Here is a 24226-nt window from a genome sequence, read left to right as displayed (position 1 = left end):
TGGAGGCCCAGGTGGGAGGCTGGGTCAGTGGGAGGGAGGTGGAGGCCTAGATGGGCAGCTGGGTCAGGGTCAGAGGGAAGAGGGAGAGGGAAGCCCAGGTAGGAGGCCCATGTGGGAGGCTGTGTCAGTGGTTTTCCCCCTAGCTGGGGCTGGGGTTGTAGCACTGGTGAGAGGATAGTCGACTTTTGATAATGGGGAAGCATCCTTGAGCTGGGTCTTGAAGGGGGAGTGGGAGTTTATGGAGCCCAGGAGAGGAGGATGGATATTGGAGCAGGGTGGGGAAGCCAAGTGGGGCAGAGGGCTCTCACATGCTGGGCAGAGTTTGATTTGTCTGGAGAAGCCGGCTTGAAAGCCACTGGGAGCCTCACTTTGTCCCGCAGATGTGGGGGAACCGCAGAGGAATGGCAGGGAGAGGTCCAGGTGTTAGAGAGTTCCCTCTGGGGTCCCTGCAGGGCGTGGACTGAAGAAGGCCCAGACTCAGCACCCACCGCAAATTTAAGGGGGGAGGGGGCAGTGGTCACCAGAAACTCAGTAATCAAATATATATATATTTATATATATAATATTTATAATATATATTTATATGTAATAATATATATTTATATGTAATTATAATATATATTTATATACAATATTTATGTATAATATATAGATATTTATAATATATATTTATATATAACAGACTTTTATTATGTATTTTTTATTGATGCAAAATTCACATGACATAAAATTAACCATCTTGAGGTGTACAATTCAGTGACATTTACTACATTCCCAATGGGACGTACCTAATTGGTACATTGGCAATTATGCAGCCATCACCCCTATCAAGCTCCCACACATTTCCATCACCCCAAAAGAAAACCCCATTCAGCAGTTGCTGGCCATGGCCTGCTCTCGGCAGCCCTGGAAACCACTCTCCCGTTTCTGCTTCTGTGGATTGCCTCTTCCCGACACTTGGGGTGAATGGAATCACACATCCGTCGCACAGCCCTACGTCTCTGGCTTCCTTCCTATAAGGCAGTTCATCGTGTGAAGCAGGTGCCCGTGCTACATCGCACGTACTATTTACATACGTGAAGACATATACATAATGGCCAGGCGCAGTGGCTCACGCCTGTAATCCCAGCACTTTGGGAGGCTGAGGCGGGCAAGATCACCTGAGGTCAGGAGCTCAAGACCAGCGTGGCCAACGTGGCGAAACCCCAACTCTAATAAAAAAAAAAAAAAAATACAAAAAGCCATGCGTGGTGGCCTGCGCCCAAAGTCCCAGCTACTTGGGAGGCTGAGGCAGGAGAATCGCTTGAATGCAGGAGGCAGAGGTTACAGTGAGCTGAGATCGGGCCACTGCATTCTAGCCTGGACCACCAAGCAAGACTCGGTCTAAAAAAAAAAAAAAAAAAAAAAGAAAGAAAAAAGATATGTACGTAAGAGATCTGTTTCACAAATTGAATTGTGCAAGCCTGGAATCCACAGGGCTGGAGGGAAACTGAGGCGGGGTCAGGGCCGAAATCTGGAGTCAGAATTTCTTCTTCCTCAGGGAAACCTCTGTTTCGCACTTAACGCCTTTCAACGCACGGCTTGGATGAGACCCACCAATGTGACCAGGCTGATCTTCAGTCTCGAACTCCTGACCTCAGGTGATCTGCCTGCCTCAGCCTCCTAAAGTGCTGGGATTGCAGGCGTGAGCCACCGCACCCAGCGTTTTTGTTTTTGAGATGGAGTCTGTGTGACTCAGGCTGGAGTGCCAATGGTGAGAATGCAGCTCAGTACAACTTCTGCCTCCAGGTTCAAGCGATTCTCCTGTCTCAACCCTCTGAGTAGCTGGGATTATAGGCATGTGCCACCACGCCCGGCTAATTTTTGTATTTTTAGTAGAGATGGGGTTTCACCATGTTGGCCAGGCTGGTCTTGAACTCCTGACCTCAGGTGATCTGCCCGCCTTGGCCTTCCAAAGTGCTGGGATAACAGGCGTGAGCCACCGCGCCTGGCACCATTCTTCTTTTAATGTTCAGCTGTCACCAATTTGAAATTCCTTTCATTTTGAAGAAGGGACTCTATGTTGTCATTTGCAATGGATCCCACCAATTATGTGGCTGGTTCTGGATGGCACAGTGGGAAGGGCAGAGGTCTGGGAGAAAGCGGCTGAGAACAGCAACAATGGAGATATAAAAGGGACAGGATCTCTGGGTGACATCCTGGCAGTAGCAGTCTGGGAAAGCAAAGAGGGAGGAAGAGCGAGATGGGTCCCAGGAGCCTGGAATGGGAGATGTACTGTCCCCTTCCTTGTGGTCTCAAAAGCAGGCCAAGTATGAATCATTTAAGAAAAAAAAAAAAGAGGCCGGGCGCGGTGGCTCACACCTGTAATCCCAGCACTTTGGGAGGCCGAGGCGGGTGGATCACGAGGTCAAGAGATCGAGACCATCCTGGTCAACATGGTGAAACCCCGTCTCTACTAAAAATACAAAAATCAGCTGGGCGTGGTGGCTCGTGCCTGTAATCCCAGCTACTCAGGAGGCTGGGGCAGGAGAATTGCCTGAACCCAGGAGGTGGAGGTTGCGGTGAGCCAAGATCGCACCATTGCACTCCAGCCTGGGTAACAAGAGCGAAACTCCGTCTCAAAAAAAAAAAGAGAGAGAGAGAGAGGTCCACTGGACTTAGTAAGAATCCACAGTTCACTGGGGGCCTGGGTGAGAGCGGACCCAGGTGGCTGTGCAGGGGAGGCCAGATTGCAGAGGAGAGGTCAGAGAGAGAGAGAGAGGAGGCAAGGAAGGGTGCAGAGGCCAGCGGATAACCCAGGGGACGCCTGTGAAGGGAAAGAGAGAGATGTTATCTGGAAGAACAGGGAAGGCCAAAGAAAGGTATTTGGTGTTTTGGTTCATCTGGATACATTTTCTACTTTTTTTGTTTTAGACAGAATCTCGCTTTATCACCCAGGCTAGAGTGCAGAGGCGTGATCTCGGCTCACTGCAACCTCTGCCTCCCGGGTTCAAGCAATTTTCCCGCCTCAGCCTCCTGAGTAGCTGGAACTACAGATGTGTGCCACCAAACCCAGCTAATTTTTTGTAGAGGTGGGTTTTGCCCTGTTGCCCATGCTGGTCTTGAACTCGTGGACTTGAGCAATCCGCCCGTCTCCGCCTCCCAAAGTGCTGGGATTACAGACCTGAGCCACTGTGCCCAGCTGGCTCCTGAGACTGCACCACCATTCCTTAGCTGATTTCAGTGACTCTACATACTGCCAGCAACCCTACATAATTATACACCAGTTCCTAGAACCTTTCTGTCATTCTTCAGACTCTTAGAGAAATCTAATCACAACTAGCCGGGCAATTTGTTCTCTTAAGTCTCGTGCTACTGAGGGGTCTCTAATATTGCCCTTTTAAATGTTTTGGCCCGTCTTCTGAGTACCAGGGACATGGATGGAACACTGATCCTATTTTATCCTTAAAGAGCTTACAGGATATTGAGAGGCGAGGAGAGAAGTTGACAGTGACCCACCCAGTGAAATGACAGGGTCAGCGCAGAGCGCAGTGGGAGCACGGAGGAAGAGCGCAGAGCGCGGTGGGCGCACCGAGGAAGAGCGCAGAGCGCGGCGGAGGAAGAGCAGCAGAGCGTGGCGGGAGCACCGAGAAGAGCGCAGAGCGCGGTGGGCGCACCGAGGAAGAGCAGCAGCCCCATCGCGTCCAGCTGTGTAGTACCGAGTGCAGCTCGGCCACAGAAACCCCCACCAGGGGGCGCTGAAGGCATTAGGAAGCAGACACCCAGATAGAACAGCAAAGTGGGACTCTCGGGGGCCAAGAGCCTTCCCAGCTGACAGCCTCAGGGGCTGACAGCATCCCGGGCTGAGGGTCTGGAGCAGACTCTGACCCACGTAGTTGTGCTCTCTGAACAGGTGATGATCATTAGCAAACAGGTGTTCTGTGTGTTCTCATAGACCCAAGATAAACTAGGCAGGCAGCTGGTGCCTGCTTCCCACTGATCAAGGACAAAACAGAGAGCATTCTCCACGAGGGAGCCACGGGGGCAGGTCACATAGCCCTGCTTAAAGAATTGTTTTCACCGGTGTATAATATACATCTAATGTTTTGCTACTCTGGAATACCCCAAGCAGTTTTCCACTGTTGGGGGGGGGGGGCTAGGTTTTCCTTGCCATCGTTCTTCTCAGCAAACAATACAGTCCGTCATACACTCTGCATTTCTCAACGGTGTAGATTGTGCACCGCTCAGCTCTGGGGTCATCCTGTCACAAACTGTGAGTGTGAAGAGCCCTGTGAGGCGTCTAGGGCAGGTTTTTAAGGGTCACCGGGTGTTCGTCTAGATCAGGGTGGAGGAATCCTGATCCGCAGGGAGTTTCTCCACCGGGGCCACAAGAGGGCGCCCAAGACACGTGTCAAACCCTTGCCGCGCTCAGGTGGGTGGTCTCCTAGGAAGAAGTGGGCAGGGGATTGCTGAGGATGTTTGAAGTCTAATGGGATGAGCCAGCTTTCTAGAGGAAGTTTGGGAAGAATCGTCACTGAAGGGGTGTTCTACTTGGGGTCATTTGTGTGACCTCCCAGCTCACTCAGGGTAATCGTGGCCATTTCCCTGTCCCCGCCCCTCAGTCTGCACCCACCACACTGCTCCCCCCGCTGACCTTTGCACCCCCCAGACCCCCTGGACCGCCTCTGCGCTTCCTCATGTATCCAAATCACTTTCACCTTCTAGTAGGCTGTGAATGTGCTTATTATGCCCATGGGTTTCTGCCTGTTCCCTTCTGCAAGAATAGAAGCTCCTGGATGGAAAGGAGGCTTGTTTTGTAAACTGACGGGCCTCGAGAGCCTGGAACAGTGTCCGGCACACAGGAGACAACCAACAAATACTCAATGAGAAAAATGAATGCCAGATGGCAAAGAAATTAACTAAACAGGGAGTTTCTCCACTTCGGCCACAGGGGGCGCCCACGACACGTGTCAAACTCTTGCAGCCCCAAGGTCGGTGGTCTCTGGTCCTCAGCCTGGAGGACCAGGGACAGGTGATCTGGACCACAACCTTCCTCCTCTGCGAGCCTCTGTTTCCTCATGTGTAGCACGGAGACGGAAATGCCTAAAATACGTTCTTGTGAGAAGCGAAAAAACCCAACAACGCATGCACGCGAGTGTCCTCTAAGGGGTTATGTCATATGTCCAAATTCATCTAACTGTGTACATTAGAGGAGAGGGTGTTTTCGGATAAAACCATAGCTAAATCGTGCTGCTAAAAGGTAAATAAAATAAACAATAAAACTTGCATCGAACAATAACAACAGAGCCATGAGGCTAAGGCAGGAAATCTGAAGGAGAGATCATGCCACTGCACCCCAGCCTGGGTGACAGAGCAAGACTCCATCTCAAAATGATACATCCATACGTACCTAAATGGAGTCACAGTTAATACATTCACAGTAGTATCCAAAATAATAAATGTAAGAATTAAAACTAGCAAAAGTGTCATCTTGCAAAGCAGTAGCATAATATGAAAAAACCTCACTGACCACAACCCTCCTCATTCTTAGGAAAGGAATCATGGTCATAGTGGTTGGCCTGTGGCCGTATAATTCCATCCCAATATCCCCGAATGGCAAGTGTGGAAACATTAGAATGAATTCCATTAAAAAGGAGAAAACAAGAAGAAATAAAGTCACAACGCTAAAGTGTTTTGCTTTTCCTTTAGGCGGAATCTCACTCTGTTGTCCAGGCTGGAGCTCAGTGGCACAATCCGGGCTCACTGCAACCTCCGCCTCCCAGGTTCAAGTGATTCTCCTGCCTCAGCCTCCCAAGTAGCTGGGACTACAGGCACATGCCACCATGCCCAGCTAATTTTTTATATCTTTAGTAGAGACGGGGGGAGGGGTGGTTTCACCAAATTGACCATGCTGGTCTCAAACTCCTCACCTCAAATGATCAGCCTACCTCGGCCTCCCAAAGCGCTGTGATTACAGGCGTGAGCCACTGCGCCTGGCCTATTTGTTAGTATTTGATAATACTTATGCTGTCACATATCAATTTATGCTGAAAAGTACACTTAACATAAGATCTATCTTCTCAGCAAATCTGTAAGGCATTGTTACCTGCAGGCGCTGCGCCAGAGACGCTGGGCGGTCCTAACCTTGAACGACTGAAACTCGGGAGGGACAATGAGGTGTCAGTCACAGGAAAGAGATCTTGGTACCTTGCCTGTTCCTTCTAAGCCAATACTCTCAGCTCCTTAGAGGTGGCACTTTTATTTCATTTTGTTTTTTCCCCTCACGTATAATTTTTTTTTCCAGTTATAAGGCTAACACGTACTGAATTTAAAAATTGAAATAAAAACACCTCAAAAAATGAAGAGCTATTTAACCCCTCCATTACCTAATATTAATTGCTACAAACATCTTGGTTAATATTTTCCTACAAATCTCTATTTCCATAAATGTGTATGTAAATATGCAAATATAATTTGATGTCTATATACATGGTTTATTCCTGTTTTGTTCACTTGATGAAATCCTTGACATCTTCCATGTCAGTAAAAGTTAAACAACAACATCATTTCTTTTTACATTTTTTTTTTTGAGAGAGTCTTGCTCTGTCACCCAGGCTGGAGTGCAGTGGTGCGATCTTGGCTCACTGCAACCTCCGTCTCCCTGGTTCAAGTGATTCTCCTGCCTCAGCCTCCTGAGTAGCTGAGAATACAGGTGCATACCACCATGCCTGGCTAATTTTTATATTTTTAGTAGAGGTGGGGTTTCACCATGTTGGTCAGGCTGGGCTTGAACTCCTGACCTTGTGATCCACCCGCCTCAGCCTCCCAAAGTGCTGTAATTACAGGCATGAGTCACTGCGACTGGCCACATCATCATTATTTTTAATAACCACGCAGAATTCCACTGCATTGGGGGACCATTGTTTATTTAATGTCTAAGTGCCCATTAAGTGAAGAGCAATATGTTTCTAATTAACTGCTCTTCATTCTACAAGTGTTTACTGAGCATCTATTATGTGCCAGGCCCTAAGTACCAGTGACAGGGTGATGATCAAGACAGGTGAGGTCCCTGGCCAGTGAAGTCTCCATTCTAATGTGGGGAGAGGGACAGCGTACAAGTCAATGAGTGGATAATTGGAAAGGAGGATAAACGTCAAGAGGGAATGAAGACAAACCTTGCTAGCGAAGGGATGGGGGTCAGGGGAGTGCACTTATTTCAACAGAGTGGCCTGGGAAGGCCCTTCTTGCTGAGATGATGCTGAGCAGAGACCTGGAGGCTGTGATGCAAAGCAGGATGTCAGCACATCCAGGTGGAGATGCGGTTCCCTGAGGCAGGGAGGGAGCTGGAATCTTCAGGGAACAGCAGGAATGTCACGTGGCCTGAGGGCAGAGAGGGAGGGGTGCATGGACCAACATGAAATTGGAGAGGTGAGTGTCCCGTAGGTCACAGAGCTTGGGTTTTGCGCCGAGTGCACCGTGAAGTCACTGGAGATTTTGGTGGTAACAAAACATAACCCAATTTATGCTTTTAAAAGGTCACAGCGTGGAGAAGTGCAGCTGAGTAGCAAGAAATGAGTGTGGAGAGACCAGTGGGGGGATGTCCCTGGAAAAGGGGAGACAGGGTGGATCTGGCTCCGTGGTGCTGGCACACCGTGTCTGTGTAAGGACAGACTCTGAAGCTAGGACAAGGGGAGAGGGTGAGAAAGAGGAGCTGTTGAGGTCATTTCTAGCTCTGCAGCTTGTCCAGGTGGGTCGACGGGGAAGGAAACGTGGGAGAACCACAATTTTAATTTTCTCATGTTAATCCTTCGGTGTTTGTTTCTGAGTGAATATAAGTCAATATGAATGTATATTCCGATTCCTCCAATTCTTGGCACAATGCAGACGCCATCTGATGTCCTTTAATCCCTAAGAATGCATTCTGGGATCTCTCCATAGGAGTTCATAGGCTATGTTCTCTCTCTCCCTCCCTCCCTCCCTCCCTCCCTCTCTCTCTCTGTCTCTCTCTCTCTGTCTCTCTCTCTTTCTCTTTCTTTTCTTTCTCCCTTTCTTCCTTTTGTGACAAGTTTCACTCCGTTATCCAGGCTAAAGTGCAGTGGCGTGATCTCAGCTCACTGCAACCTTCACCCCCCAGGTTGAAGCAATTCTGCTCAGTGTCCCGAGCTGAGATTACAGGCACCTGCCACCACGTCTGGCTAATTTTTTCTTTGTATTTTTAGTAGAGACAGGGTTTCACCATGTTGGCCAGGCTGGTCTGGACCTCTTGGCCTCAGTTGATCCGCCCGCATCTGCCTCCCAACGTGCTGGGATTACAGGCGGGAACAGTGCCCGGCCCATGCGCTGTTTTCAAATCTATTTCTCCCTCGTCTTCTAACTTCCAGAGTGATTGATGAGAAGTCGATGCAATGCTGATAATGGAAACGCAGTACACAATTGTCTTTTTTCTCTCACCTGCACAGTCTTCTTGATTTTCTTTTTCCTTTCGGATAATGCAGCTTGCCGCGTGCCGTGGCCCCCGAGTGAGACGCTGCTTCAGTTTCCCTGCTGGCTGGGCTGGCTTCCTCCTCGCTGCCATTTACTTCTTATTTTCACTCTGTGAAATAAGTGATGAATTTCCCGCACTTCATAGTTTCTAAAAAAGAAAAAAAGTTTTTTTCTAAAAAAATTTCTTAAAAAAAGTGTGCTTAAAACTATACATATTTCACTCTACATGTGATTTTTATTGCGCCTAAGTTTTGATATAACATTCTGTTCATTTCTAACTTCATTTCTAATTTCCTTGAACAGCTTCTGTGTTTTTTTTAACTGTCACTCACAAGTTATGCAGATTGCACTGCTGCGCTCCAGCCTGGGCTACAGAGTGAGCCTCCCTTTCAAAAAATAAAAAATAAACTTAGTTTAAGGTGACAGAGCTTATAAATAGCGATGTGACCTCTGGAATTGTACTCGGTAATCCTGCACTGGTGACTCTCCTCATATTCCTAGATGCTGTTTGTGTCTATGCATTCATCATTCACTCTAAAATAGTTCTTATTTATTTATTTATTCCCATTTTAGGTTTTGGGGTACATGTGAAGAACATGCAAGATTGTTGCATAGGTGCACACGTGGCAGTGTGATTTGCTGCCTTCCTCCCCGTCACCTACATCTGGCATCTCTCCCCTTGCTATCTCTCCCCAGCTCCCCACCCCCCACCGTCCCTCCCCTATTTCCCCCCAACTGACCCCAGTGTGTAGTGCTCCCCTCCCTGTGTCCATGTGTTCTCATTGTTCAACACCCGCCTATGAGTGAGAACATGCGGTGTTTGATCTTCTGCTCTTCTGTCAGTTTGCTGAGAGTGATGGTTTCCAGGTTCATGTGCTAGGTGCCAGGGTGTGTTCTGGGTGCGGGACACTACAGGAAACAGTGCAGAAAAACGTCTGTGGCTTCATGGGGATCGACTGTAGTGGGGAGGCAGGTAGAAAACAATGTATATATATATATATATTCTTTTTTTTTTGCGACAGCGTTTCACTTGTTTCCCAGGCTGGAGGGCGGTGGTGGAATCTTTGCTCACTGCAACCTCCGCCTCCTGGGTTCAAGCCATTCTCCTGTCTCAGCCTCCCCAGTAGCTGGGATTACAGGTGTGCACCACCACGCTCAGCTAATTTCATATCTTTAGTAGAGATGGGGTTTCAGCACGTTGGCCAGGCTGGTCTCGAACTCCTGACCTCAGGTGATCCACCTGCCTCGACCTCCCAAAGTGCTGGGATTACAGGTGTGAGCCACCATGCCCGGCCAGTATACAATATTAATAAGTAAAATATGTGCACATATGCTGAGGGCTAGTGAGATATGCTGAAGAAAGAAAAAAGGGAGCAAGAGGTGATGTGAAATCTGGAGGGAGTGTTTCAACATCGGACAGGGTGGTCTAAGAAGGTCTGATGCATTAGGGGATATTGGGGTCGACAGTGAAGGACGGCGGGGTGAGCCTTGTGCCTCTCTGGGTGAAGAGTATTCCAGTACTGAGAAAAACAGAGGCAAAGATTTTTATGCCAATCATGGGAGTGTAAATTGATGTAATAACTTTGGAGAATCATTTCAGGTGGAGAATGGCATGTGTGAAAGACCCGAGGCAGATGCGTGCGTGGTGTATTTCAGGAATAGCAAGGATGCCACTGGGACTGGATGGCAGTCAGTGAAGGGCAGAGTCGGAGGAGGTGCTGTCAGGGCACTCGGCTCAGCTGGGGGAGAGAAGATGCAGTCGTGTCAACATCACGGAGAAGGGAAGTCCTGGCATGATTTTGAGCAGAAGAGTGGCGCACGGTGGCAAATGTTTTTATTGTATTGTTATTTCACCACCCACTTGTATTTTATTCTCAGCATATGTTATTTTATGAAATTGGATTTGCATTTTGGAGGGAGAGTCTGATTTTTGTGAAGGCATGCATGTGGTATGCCGGTGACGACATTACCAGCATTCCGGGTAAGCAGCCCTCAGCCCTGTCTCCGGGCCCTCTTGATGCAAGATGCTAATCAAATTAATTAACTTCCGGAGCCTCAGTGTTCTTATCTGTAAAATGGGACTCATGATGAAAACATCTTCCCAAAGTTGTGAGAATTAAAGAAATGACCCATACAGGGGACTCAGAGCACTGCCTGGCATAGAGTAAGGGCTCAGAAAACATTACCTCTTACTTTTACAGCTTTGTGCAAGTCTGACTTCAGGAAGTGGCCTTACAGATACATTTTAGACAAAAATATGACGACGCCACACTTATGTTCAGAACCCTTCCCACTCTCTCAAGGGTAAAATACCAAAACTCTACCTGGCCTTTTAGACACTCCTGCTCAAGCAATGCACATACTCCTCCTTATTATTTTTCCATCTGAAGTCCACTTAACTTACAACAGGAAAAATCATCTCCTGATTGGGGTTTCACAGAAACTTTCTCCTCCGTCCCTGCCTCACACAGCCCCCCATGCTGCGTTTCCTGTTGCCAGCTCTTCGGTTCTCAGCCCCTGACTACACCCCACAGTGCTCAGTGGGGCTGGCTCTCAGGGTCAAGGCCCCTTTTCTTATTTATTTACCTATTTATTTATTTATTTATTTATTTATTTATTTATTTGAGACAGAGTTTCACTCTTGTTACCCAGGCTGGAGTGCAATGGCGCGATGTCGGCTCACCGCAACCTCCGCCTCCTGGGTTCAGGCAATTCTCCTGCCTCAACCTCCTCAGTAGCTGGGATTACAGGCACGCACCACCATGCCCAGCTAATGTTTTTGTATTTTTAGTAGAGACGGGGTTTCACCATGTTGACCAGGATGGTCTCGATCTCTTGACCTCGTGATCCACCCGCCTCGGCCTCCCAAAGTGCTGGGATTACAGGCTTGAGCCACCACGCCCGGTCTTTATTTATTTATTTAGAGATGATGTCTCACTCTGTCACCCAGGCTGGAGTGCAGTGGCACAATCTTGGCTTACTGCAACCTCTGCCTCCCGGGTTCAAGCGATTCTCTTGCCTCAGCCTCCCAAATAGCTGGGATTACAGACCCTGATACCACGCTCAGCTCTTTTTGTATTTTTAGCAGACACGGGGTTTCTCCATGTCGGCCAGGCTGGTCTGGAACTCCTGACCTCTGGTGATCTGCCTGCCTCAGCCTTCCAAAGTGCAGAGCTCTGTGAGGACCAGGGCTTAGCTTGAGTCCCCCAGTCTTTCCACGAGGTCCAAGCTTGAGATCATTACGGCGACCACATCTCAGAAGAAAGACTGGTCAGCAACGCAGTGACCATACTGGAATATTTTTGAAATATTTGAACTATTCTAATGCAAACTCTTCATGACATTTCACGTTGCATCTTAGGTCATTTTATTCATGTAGGTGTTGTGTTTCCACCTGACATTTAATTGGTATGTAATTTGTTTTTTTTTTTTTTTTTTTCAAATATTATGTATGTATCTGAATCTAGTGTGAGAATTGTTACTCCATGCCTGTGCATCCCAAGTCACGCTTTTGAGTGAGGAAGCTGTTCCAGGCTGGACCTCCGTTTTTGAGCGAGGAAGTTGTGTCAGCCTGGATCTCTGCTTTTCAGTGTGGAAGCTGTGCCAGGCTGGACCTCTGTTTTGAGTGAGGAAGCTGTGCCAGGCTGGACCTCTGTTTTTGGGCAAGGAAGCTGTGCCAGGCTGTATCTCTGTTACTGATTGAGGAAGTTGTGCCAGCCTGGATCTCTGTTACTGAGTGAGGGAGCTGTGCCAGGCTGGATCTCTGCTTTTCAGTGTGGAAGCTGTGCCAGGCTGGATCTCTGTTACTGAGTGAGGAAGCTGTGCCAGGCTGGACCTCTGTTTTCGGGCGAGGAAGCTGTGCCAGGCTGAATCTGTAGCACACCTTGGACCTAAACCTTCTTCAGCTGGGATCAAAGTCTTAGAGGAATGCAAAGGTGAAGGGCCCCCCTGAGAATATGGAGCCGTGACATAACTGTATCACCCTTTATGGAAAAACCCTGAATAACTGCCATGTGTTCCATGACCTTTGATGTCGATTCTGTCAGCACGAGGAATCTTTTGAGTATTGATGAAGATCTTGGATATGTTGGTGGTTTCACAGCTGTCAGAATTCACCTAATTGCACAGATTAAATGGATGCAGTTAGTTTGCAAATTAATCCTTGATAACGCTGATTAAAAATCCCTAATGGGCCGGGCGCGGTGGCTCAAGCCTGTAATCCCAGCACTTTGGGAGGCCGAGGTGGGTGGATCACGAGGTCAAGATATCGAGACCATCCTGGTCAACATGGTGAAACCCCGTCTCTACTAAAAATACAAAACATTAGCTGGGCATGGTGGTGTGTGCCTGTAATCCCAGCTGCTGAGGAGGTTGAGGCAGGAGAATTGCCTGAACCCAGGAGGCGGAGGTTGCAGTGAGCCGAGATTGTGCCATTGCACTCCAGCCTGGGCAACAAGAGTGAAACTCTGTCTCAAAAAAAAAAAAAAAAAAAAAAATCCCTAATGAAGACCTAAAACAAAAAGAGGCAGGGTGGAGAACCTAATGCACAGAAGCCATTCCGTAAGAGAAAGGAGAGCTCAGGAGCGGGAAAGTCATTCTCAGGAGCGACTTTGTTTTGGCCTCCTGTTGAATGTTAAGTTTCAAAACAAATGTAGTATCCCTTGCAACCTTGAGAAGTTGGAGAGTGATTTTAATTCATTCTTATGATGAGGTGGAAGCTTCTGGAATCTGTACCCCTGCACTTTATCCTTCTGCCCCGTGATCTACATAACCATGAAAATAAAGTTCAGTTATTCATAGTCATATAATCATCAAAGTGAGAACCAGGTTCAGTATTCAGCTCGAGTCTGGGGATTCCATCTTTCCTTAATTTTTGACGGTATAACCTTCACTTAGCTTAAGGAATTAAAAAATCTTTAATATATGGAAGCAGCTTTAGATTGTCTTCTTTAGATGGATTGCTGTCCCATGAACTTAGTCTAACATATTCACAGAAGATGGGTTAGGTTGGAAGGACGTATCAGAACTGCAGTGTGCAGAACTCTGGGAGACCAGGCTTAGCTTCGTTCCCCTGTCTGTCCACGAGATCCAAGCTTGAGATCATGACAGCCATCACGTCTCGGGAGGGGGACTGGTCAGCAATGCAGTGGTCATGCTGGAATGTTTCAATGTTTTTGAAATATTTTCACTATTTTGATGCTAAAAACTTTTTTTTTTTTTTTTTTGAGATGAAGTCTCTGTTGCGCAGGCTTTTTATGTAACCCACCGTTATCAAGAGATGGATACGGTTCCCAGGAGCACTGTCCTATTCTGCTTTAAGTATGATTGGTCATATCTGGTCATGTGCCCTGCTCTGAATCAAACACTGAAAGTGGATTGCTAAAATTGCCTTCATCTAAACTCCATTTCCCTCCCACTGGCTCCCTGGGCTTGGAGCATCAAACAGAAATGGCTTTCTGTGAGTCAGGAAGAAGTGAGCACAGCTGCTGTGCAGACCCTCGTCAATGTCTGCTGCAGTCACACCTGGAGACGAGCTCCCCAGGGTCCTCAGAAGCAGTGGAGATGAGAATCCATGATGGGAGGGGGGTGCTGCCCTGCTCAGCTGCGTGATGCAAAAATGCACTGCTGGTCCGGGTCCTGCTTCTCATTCCAGCACCCAGCTGGGTGCCCATCTGGCCCCACACCTCAACGCCAGGTTCTGAGCACAGTCTCCTGACCGTTCAACCCCTTCAGGATTTGGCATGCGCAGTTGGACCACCCCACCCCCACTGGAGCCAAATGACACTGAGGGATGAGGGGAAGATAACTCACGTTAGTAGAGAGAGAGAGAGAGTGTGTGTTTGTTATATAATATATATCATAACAATTAAAATTGTTAATTGGGCTGGGAGTGGTGATTCATGCCTGTAATCCCAGCACTTTGGGAGGCCAAGGCGGGTGAATCATTTGAGGTCAGGAGTTTGAGACCATCCTGGCCAACATAGTGAAACCTCGTTTCTACTAAAATATAAAAATTAGCCAGGCATGGTGGTGTGTGCCTGTAATCCCAGCTACTCTGGAGGCTGAGGCAGGAGAATTGCTTGAGCCCAGGAGGCGGAGGTTGCAGTGACCTGAGATCATGGCACTGCACTCCAGCCTGGAGACAGAACGAGAGTCCCTCTCTGAAAAAAAAAAAATTGTGAACTGTTTATATATAATTATAATAGTTTATAGATATTAACAACTATATATGAACTTGTATATATAATTAATAGCATTCTATATTAACAATTGCATATATAAAAATATAATTTGTTATATATAAACAAATTATATATAAACTATTATATAAAATTAGTGTATATAAAACATAAACAACTTAAAGTAATAATATAACATATTATGATTATGTGTAATAATTATTTTTATATAATATTTGCTATTATATATCATTCTTAGAGCACTTAACAGGAGCTCTGTCCTCTTAACAAATTTCAAGTGAACGAGACGTTATTGTTGGCCATAGGTCGTGTGCTGGATGGCAGAGGGCCTGTGTTAGTAACACCCTGTTTCCCTCTCCTCCCAGCCCCGGGAACCACCATTCCCTGCTGTGAAGACCTCACGTAGGTCACATCATGCAGTCCCTGACCTGCATCTGGCTCACTTGGTGTGGTGTCCTCAGAGTCTGTCCGTGTTGTTGCCCATGGCAGAACTTTCTTCCTACGTAAAGTGAATAGTATCCCCCTGTGTGTGTGCATTTTCTTCTTCATTCATCTATAGTGGGCATTTAGATTATTTTCGAGTCTTAGCGATTGTGGATGGTGCTGCAATGATCAGGGAGTTTAGACGACTGTCTGACATACTGAGTTTGCTGCTTTTAAATATCTACCCAGAAGGGGGGTTGCTGGATCATATGGTAGCTCTATTTTTAATTTTTTGAGGAAACTCTCCTGTTTCCTATAGCGAGTGCACAACTTTTCAGCCTCTGAGTGTTGGGATGTCCAACATGAGCCACCGTGCCCCGCGCATTGTTGGTATTTTTGACGTGTGAAGTACCTTGCTGGAGGCAAGGCACGGTGGCTCATGCCTGTAATCCCAGCACTTTGGGAGGCCGAGGTGGGTGGATCACGAGGTCAAGAGATCGAGGGCATCCTGGTCAACATGCTGAAACCTCGTCTCTACTAAAAATATAAAAATTAGCTGGGCGTGGTGGTGCACGCCTGTAATCCCAGCTACTTGGGAGACTGAGGCAGGAGAATTGCTTGAACCCGGGAGGCAGAGGTTGCAGTGAGCCGAGATCGGCCATTGCACTCCAGCCTGGGTAACAAGAGCGAAATAATGTGTCAAAAAAAAAACAAAAACAAAAAAACCACCTTGTTGGGATTTCAGCAAAAATCACGATATTAAAAACTTGGGGAAGGGCTTATATGGCCCCCGTTTCAAATACGAGGCAACGTCAACCCCTGGTTTTGTAACGTGTTGCCCAGGAGCATGGGCTGTTGACTTGTGGAGTTGGGATGACGTCCCAGCCAGTTTGTTGTGTGACCTTTATTCTGCCTTGTCCCAGAGATTTAGAAAAAGTACACATCAGATAAGTAGTTTAACGTCACCTGTCTGTGAGTAAGCGACATTTTTTCAGAAACCACGGCCCTCCCTCCCGTCTCACTCGTGAGAAGTGTGAAAAGAACAGAATAAAAAGCTCTTCCTCTTGTGTGAGGCTGCTGTGGTGGGAACCCCACGGGCAGGAGGCGCCCGGCCAGCACATCCCGCCCGCTGGCATTTGCTGCAGAGTCTGGGACCGGGGTCATGTCTCCCCATCCCACCACCCTCCTGGGCCTAGGTGAGTCCTGGAGGCAGCGGGGAGGGCTGGAAAGTTCCCTGCTCAAGCCTGACTCCAGTCCTGAGGATTCTGGGGGGGGACGTCTCCTCCTCTCCCAAGACTGCCCTGCTGCTCTGCCCAGGGCCTAAGTCTGACCAGAGAAGACCTTGTCCTAAAAGCAGGGGCCTGGGTGTGGGGATGAGGTCAGCTGTAAGAGGGACTAGGGTGCCGGGCGCAGTGGCTGACGCCTGTAATCCCAGCACTTTGGGAGCCGAGGAGGGTGTATCACCTGAGGTCAGGAGTTTGAGACCAGCCACGCCAACGTGGTAAAACCCCGTCTCTACAAATACAAAAATAGCCGGGCGTGGTGGCTCACGCCTGTCATCCCAGCTACTCGGGAGGCTGAGGCAGGAAAATTGCTTGAACCCAGGAGGCGGAGGTTGCGGTGAGCCGAGATCGTGCCACTGCACTCCAGCCTGGGACACAAGAGCGAAACTCCATCTCCAAAAAATAAAAAACGGCTTGGGGAGCAGGTACCTTTTTGGAAGAGGAGACTTTGGGATTTATCTTGAAACCATTTTGCAGCAAGAAGGATTATACTCAGACAGTGATGTGGAGGAGGGGTGGTTTGGTCGTTAGGAAATGCTGAATGCCCCCAGCTGCATGGAGCCCCCTTTTGATAGCAGCCCCGTATGAGGACTGGGTGGTGGGCACTTCTCTCACCGCGGCTTCTCTTCCAGTGCTCTGCCTGGCCCAGACGATCCACACGCAGGAGGGTGAGTCCCATCTTCATCCCGTCTCCCCAGGCCCCTCTGTACCCCAAGGGCAGTTCTGGGTGGGAGTGATGTTGATTCTCAGAGGGCCTGGAGGGATCCCCTGAAATGTACCCTAGAGTGCAAATGATTCCAAATGTGAAATGCACAGCCCTCACCCCTTTCTCTCCTTCATTCTCCACCTGTCATATTTTGCTTTTCTTATTTTTAACTAACAAATCTTATTTTTAATTGACAAATAATTATGTATGTTTGTGGGGTACAATGTGATGTTACAATGTATGTAAACATTGTGGAAAGATTAAATAAGGCTAACATACCAATCATATCACATACCTATTGTGATGATAACATTTAAAATATACTTTTAGCAATTTTGACACATGTAAGTTATTATTAACTACAGTCAGCCTGCTGTGCCATAGATCTCAAAACTTACTCTTCCTGCCTAATAGAAACTTTGTATCATTTGATCAGGGTCTCTCCCAAGCTCCTGACCTCCAGCCTCTAATACCATTATTCTACTCTCTACTTCTGTGAGATGACTTGCTTTTTGAGATGGAGTTTCACTCTTGTTGCCCAGGCTGGAGTGCAGTGGCGCAATCTCAGCTCGCTGCAACCTCTGCCTCCCAGGTTCAAGCGATTCTCCTGCCTCAGCCTCCCGAATGACTGGGATTACAGGCATGCGCCACTACGCCCGGCAATTTTTGTATTTTTAGTAGAGACAGGGTTTCACTATGTGGGCCAGGCTGGTCTCAAACTCCTGACCTCAGATGATTCACCCACCTTGGCCTCCCAAAGTGCTGGGATTACAGGTGTGAATCACTGCGCCCGGCCGAGATGAACTTTATTTTAGATTCCACATGTGGCGTTTGTCTTTCTGTGCCTGGCTTATTTCACTTAGGGTAATATCCTCCAGTTCATCCATGTTGTTGGAATGACAGAACGTGCTTCTTTTTTTAGGGCTGAATAATATTCCACTGCATATGCACACCACATTTTCCTTATCCGTTCATTTGTGGGTGGACGCTCATGTTATTTCCACGTCTTGGCTGCTGTGGGTCGTGCTGCAGTCATCACGGGTGTGCAGGTGTCACTTCCACACACCGATTTCCACAATGATGGGTCAAATCCAACATGACCAAGGCTGAGCCCGGGAGCTTTCCCCAGATGAGCCCACACTTCCCACGGCAGCTGCTTGGTGGGGAATATGACAGTCACCAAGGGCAGACTCTGAAGATTCATCCTCTTCTCCGTCCTCCTAGATGCATCCTGTCACCCAGTGCTGGTGATTTCACTCTAAATTTTTCTCATCTTTCCCTCTCTTCCTTTACTTTTCCTGCGTCTCCCCCAAGTGACCGCACGTCCCCCCTCCACGGCTCCCTGAGGCTGGCCTCAGCCTGTCCATGCCCCGGCTGCCCGCTCCCTTCCTGACGCCAGGGACATGTGATTTGCGAAAGCACAAATGTGCTGTCCACAATTTTTAAACTGTATTTAAACATTTCCATTTCATATCTCATTGTAAGATGAAATATCATTTTTCCCTCAGAGCCCTTCCTGTTTATCTTCAGGTAGAATCAGACCCATGCCCCTCCCTTTGGTCTGGACATGCCGATTTTCCCAGCCACATCCTGTCCCCGTGACTTCAGGCTCACTCATCTCTGCATTCCTGCAGCTTCTTTTGCTTTCTCAAACACTCCATGTTCTGTTCAATATTGGGCTGTCTCATATGCTGATTTTTTTTTTTTGAGATGGAGTTTTGTTCTTGTTGCCCAGGCTGGAGAGCAATGGCACAGTCTTGGCTCACTGCAACTTCTGCCTCCCAGATTGAAGCAATTCTCGCTGCCTCAACCTCCCGAGTAGCTGGGATTACAGGCGACCACCACCCTGCCTGGATAATTTTTTTTTGTAATTTTAATAGAGACGGGGATTCACCATGTTGGTCAGGCTGGTGTCAAACTCCTGACCTCAGGTGATCCACCCGCCTCAGCCTCCCAGAGCGCTGGGATTAGAGGCGTGAGCCACCGTGCCGGCTCTGATGTTTTAAAAATAATTAATTCCGTTTAAAATTGGCCAATGAAAACTGCATTTATCATGTCCAGTATGACGCTGTGGGCAATGCGCAGGGTGGAACGGCTACATCGAGCTAGGTCACGCAGGCATTCCTCCCGTGCTAATCATTTTTTTGTGGTGAGAACACTTAGAATCCCCTCTGTTAGCAATGTCCAGTAATGCAATACCTTGTTGTGAACTGCAGCCACTGTGTGGTACATCATGTCTCTTGAGTTGATTTCTCCTAACTAAAACCTTGTGTACTTTGAGCGACATTCCCAGGCTGATTTTCCCACTGTGAGTGCCCTGGTGTCCCGTCTGCTCAGCTCAGGTAGTTTCTTTTTTTTTTTTAGCCATCAAATTGACAAATATTTTTATTTATTTATTTTTTTCCCATTTATTTATTTTATTGCATTTTAGGTTTTGGGGTACATGTGAAGAACATGCAGAATTGTTGCATAGGAACACACGTGGCAGTGTGATTTGCTGCCTTCCTCCCCATCACCTACATCTGGCATCTCTCCCCTTGCTCTCTCTCCCCAGCTTCCCACCCCCCACCGTCCCTCCCCTATTACCCCCCAACTGACCCCAGTGTGTAGTGCTCCCCTCCCTGTGTCCATGTGTTCTCATTGTTCAACACCTGCCTATGAGTGAGAACATGCGGTGTTTGATCTGCTCTTCTGTCAGTTTGCTGAGAATGATGGTTTCCAGGTTCATCCATGTCCCTACAAAGGACACAAACTCATCGTTTTTGATGGCTGCATAATATTCCATGGTGTATATGTGCCAGTAGAGCAGCTCAGGTAGTTTCTACTCCTCCCTCGCCCCTCTGTCCCCTGTCCTTCACGAGTGACCGTGTCTCCCCATGCTGTGCCTCCCTCCCACCCTCTCTCCCTCTGGAAAGTGGCCCTGGGCTTTGCAGCAGACATGAAGGGCCCCAGGCCGCGCTGACTCTTCCCACGTGACCCTGAGCGAGGCTCAAGCTGTGAGCAAGTCTCAGGGTCCTTAGTGTCCCCTGGGAAAATAACTCTGCAGCGATGAGAATTCACACGCAGGTGGAAGGTGCAGGAGGCGGGAAATGTTCTGAAGTCGGTCTGTGGTCGTGGCTGCATAACCGTATAAATTTGCTAAAAACCCTGAATTGTGAGGCTAAAATGATGTGTGTGACATGGTGACCTCCTGCAGTGGACACTGAGACCCTTCTCTGCTTCCCTCCTAGGGGCCCTGCCCAGACCCTCCATCTCGGCTGAGCCAGACACTGTGATCCCCCCGGGGAGCCCTGTGACCTTCCACTGCTGGGGCCCAGTTGGGGTTCACACATTCCGCCTGGAGAGGGAGAATAGATCCCAGTACAGAGATAATTATGATGTGTCTCTAGTTAGTCCGTTTTTGTCAGGGGCCACATTCCGCATTGACTCAGTGAGTGAAGACAGCGCCGGCCATTATCGCTGCCTCTATTATAAGGCCTCCAGATGGTCTCAGCACAGTGAGCAGCTGGAGCTGGTGGTGAAAGGTAAGGACGCTACCTGGGCCCTGCCCTGGTCTCAGCTCTGCCCGCGAGCTTGTCCCCAGGTCCCTGGACCCTGTCCCAGCTGCTGTCCTCTCTCTGTGGCCACCCTTGCCCTCCTCCTGACTCCCCGGCCCTCCCCTCCCCCTCTCCCTCTGCCCACACCTCCCCTCTGCCCTCACGCCCACTTAGGTCCTGGCACCCTGGTCCCCTCTGGACGCCACAGATGGCCTGGACACTCAGCCCAGCATCGGGTGGGCTCAGAGCTGCCTCTGCTTGGCTGGGTGGGGAGTGGGTTCCCAGAGATTAGGGGGCAGCCCCCCTACAAGGGGCTGTCTTTTCACACGGGATGGATGGTCCTCTTGTTATTCCTCTCCCCTGAGCCGGAACCTGCCCCAGGGAATGTGCTCCACCTGCTGTGGCTCATCTCCCATTGGGCAGAACACAGGGTCCAGGGGTGGCTCCTGACCAGGGCTGGACAGTACTGTGGGAAATCCTCTGGTATGTGACCACACGGACCCCTGGGTGTGCTCAGCCGCACAGATGTCCTGGAGTCAAAGTCCAACCCACTTTCATGTCCCCCCAGGGCCTCAAAGGAGTCCCCTAAGGTCAAGCAGAGCTGGTGGGGCAGGGAGCAGAGGGAGTGACCAGTTCCCGGCAAAATGGGGTAAGGGTTGTTCCCATTAATACTGAGGAAGTATTCTCTCCTCACAGGGACTGTGGCAGACACGGAAGCCTCCGGGTTTGACTTACTATGAATGAGGAGAAATGGCCTCCTGCCTTGTGAACCTCAATGGGGAGAAATAATTGGAATGAGCAATAGAAAATGCACATATGCCTTTACATGCATACACAAATAAACATGTATGATTTGCAATGTGGAATTTCACATCTATTATTTAAATTATATTAAATATGTTTACATCATATATTATGTATATAAGGAACATAATAATTATTATTTCTTCTATTGTTTTATTTTTATTTATTTTTTGAGATGGAATCTCTCTGTGTTGTCCAGGCTGGAGTGCAGTGGTGTTAATCTCGGCTCACTGCAACCTCCACCTCCTGGGTTCACGTAATTCTCCTGCCTCAGCCTCCTGGGTAGCTGGGGTTACAGGCACCCACCACCATGCCTGACTAATTTTTGTATTTTTAGTAGAGACGGGGTTTCACCATGTTGGCCAGGCTGGTCTTGAGCTCCTGACCTTGTGATCTGCCTGCCTTGGCCTCCCAAAGTGCTGGGATTACAGGCTTGAACCACTGCTCCTGGCCGGGAGCCGTTCTTTAAAGGTGCACGTTTCCCCTAATGTCCAAAAAGAAGTTCTATAAAAAATGAGCACTCTGGTGCCGGGTGCATTGCGATGTTGAGAGTGATGGGTCCTACCCATTTCTGGGGCTAATGCTTTCATTAAATTGAATCTTGGAGATGGTGAAGTTGAACAGGCAGGAGCTTGGAGCCAGACATGCACACAGAGGATTGCCATAACCTAGTGTGTTTCAGGCAAATCCCTTCACTAGAATGAGATTATCTTTACCGAGGTCGCCATGACTTCTGCCTTCTAGTTACACCGTGAACACACAGAGATAGAATTTGTGGAACGCCCAGTCCAGCTTCTGCCTCCCAGGAGCAACTCAGAAACTGCTGATCTTACCCCCTTGTGCAAACCCTAAATGGCTTATGTCTCTGTGCAGCGCTGGCTACATTTTCCGTGAGCTGTGCAATCGGAGTTCCAAGGTGGGTTTAATGCTTCGCATTGCCATCCTGATGTTTGAACTTGGGGCCTTCTATTTTCATTTTGCACAGGGTCCCGTGGATGACGTAGGCAATGCAGCAGGTATGATTTTGCATGAGGATTTGTCAGGCTGATTTTAGTTTGTTATCTTTGTGTATGTCTTGCAGAAAATCCTTGAGCCAGGAAACTGAGAGCAGAGCCAAATATCCCAAAATTCAAGGGAAAAGCAGCAGGGCAGGTTGTTGGCTTGATTTACTACAGATTTAAAGTGTGCATTTGAATATTGAATAAATTATCAGGTCTTCCCTCTCTGTCTGTCCATTTACAATTAATACATGCATCCATCCATTCTTCCAACATATAACTGTAAGTATCAGTCCTATTTCATACAATTAACTAAGAATGAAAAATAAAGCATGTGCTTCACTGACACGGATCGTATACTTTGAGCCCTGCCAGTCTAGGGGATGTGATAGATGTCCAGAAATAACTACAGAATAGATAACTATGCACTATGACATTTGTATGTGGAATCACTCCTTGGATATGGGTGATTAGAAAATAGACTGGCACAGCTCTCCTATCTCGGAAAGGGAGTCATGAGGACGTGATGTTTGAGGACCAGGTTAGTGGTCAGGAGCAGGCATACTGAGGGTTGGGAACTCCAGCAGGATGAGAGGGTGTAGACGGCAGTCCCCATTGCAAAGGATCATGGCTACCCAGTGCTGTGGGAGCCTTCCTCGTCCTAGAGTCAGAGCTGGGCTGATTCTCCTTCAGTCCGCCCTGTTTCCCCACAGCGCTCACCTCTTCCATTCCAGGAAGTGTAGGGCTGGCTGTGTGAAAGCCGTGGCACTGTCTCGGCCACGTTTGTCTAGATTGGGGCAGATGATGAGATCATGGTGTCGAAGAACACAGGTTTACAGAATGTGATCCATGAGAACTTCCGACATGGAAATGCCACAGGCAAGGGCAGCCATGTCTGCCCATGAGCTTTCCTGTGGCTCACTGAGGATCAAGGAGGAGGCAGCCGTCCTGAGCATGGTTCAGAACGGAAGGAGCCACTGCTTGATCCTGAAACCACTGCCCGGTGGGGCTGAACCCCATTTCCGAAGTAACCACTGAATCCATGTTGGTGGCCTATATCCCAACTCACATTCAGGGACCCGGTGGGTACAGAAACCCAGAAACACACATTTTAGTTTTTTAGGCTCGCTCTGTCACCCTGGCTGGAGTGTAGTGGTGCAATCTTGGGTCACTGCAACCTCCGTCTCCCGAGTTCAAGCAATTCTCCTGCCTCAGCCTCCCAACTAGCTGGGATTACATGCACACTTATGCGGAGCAGTAATGCCTCATGTGTCACTATGTCAGGCTAATTTTTGAATTTTTAGTAGAGACGGGATTTCACCATAATTTCCAGGGTGGTCTTGAACTCCTGACCTCAGGTGATCTGTCCACCTTGGCCTCCCAAAGTGCTGGGATTACAAGTATGAGCTACCACACCTGGTCTTAAATTCTTCATTGCATGCCCTGTGATGTAGGCACAATGCTTGTGTAGAGGCGTTTTTGTCTTGGGCAGTGGCTTCTTGTCAGATTGGACTCAGGAGATGATGCACAGGCGGGTGGTGATCATGCTTTGAGGGGCCACGTGGCCAACATGTGGAGGAACTGCTGTCACCCATCAGCAGCTACCTTGTTGGAAGCTGAAGGCCACGTGCAGCTTGTGGCTTTCTCTTCCCAAATTCAATCCCACCTCAGTAAGTTGTATGGAAAATAAACATAGGCTATAAACAAACACGTGCCTTTACCAATAACAACAAATAGACTTATGAGTCAACACAGGAAAAGCAAGAATTATTGCCAGTATTCCCCTAAGACCCTGAGTTTTCCATCTTGAAGA

General features: G+C 48.4%; 1 protein-coding gene and 1 long non-coding RNA gene across 7 annotated transcripts; both read left to right on the top strand.

Annotated features, from left to right (window-relative positions):
• The first annotated feature begins 9996 nt into the window (after window positions 1-9996).
• Window positions 9997-21474, top strand: LOC116544619 (leukocyte-associated immunoglobulin-like receptor 2). 6 transcript variants are annotated; one of them, XM_032271143.1, is made up of 5 exons: window positions 9997-10444; window positions 15029-15171; window positions 17002-17037; window positions 20306-20599; window positions 21308-21474. In XM_032271143.1, coding segments are annotated over exons 2-5 (375 nt in total). In that variant the 5' UTR covers window positions 9997-10444; window positions 15029-15170; the 3' UTR covers window positions 21352-21474. The 6 variants fall into 6 exon arrangements, with proteins under 6 accessions (XP_032127034.1, XP_032127033.1, XP_032127030.1 ...); XM_032271142.1 differs by having other exon boundaries at window positions 14942-15171; XM_032271139.1 differs by lacking the exon at window positions 15029-15171.
• LOC116544620 lies at window positions 19309-19975 on the top strand. The gene is made up of 2 exons (XR_004265979.1): window positions 19309-19417; window positions 19890-19975. It is a non-coding gene; the product is annotated as an uncharacterized LOC116544620 (long non-coding RNA).
• Window positions 21475-24226: the final 2752 nt, after the last annotated feature.

Source organism: Sapajus apella, unplaced genomic scaffold (assembly GCF_009761245.1).
Source record: "Sapajus apella isolate SASKATOON/1434 unplaced genomic scaffold, GSC_monkey_1.0 scaffold224, whole genome shotgun sequence".
Taxonomy (NCBI): Eukaryota; Metazoa; Chordata; class Mammalia; order Primates; family Cebidae; genus Sapajus; species Sapajus apella.
This window is presented reverse-complemented; position numbering and strand designations above follow the sequence as displayed.

Excerpts from the sequence above, each read along its gene's own strand:
- LOC116544619 (XM_032271139.1), top strand. The coding sequence starts at position 10,345 with ATGTTATTTTATGAAATTGGATTTGCATTTTGGAGGGAGAGTCTGATT. Across the intron at positions 10,445-17,001 it reads CGACATTACCAGCATTCCGG|TGCTCTGCCTGGCCCAGACG; the intron begins GTAAGCAGCCCT and ends CTTCTCTTCCAG. Across the intron at positions 17,038-20,305 it reads GACGATCCACACGCAGGAGG|GGGCCCTGCCCAGACCCTCC; the intron begins GTGAGTCCCATC and ends CTTCCCTCCTAG.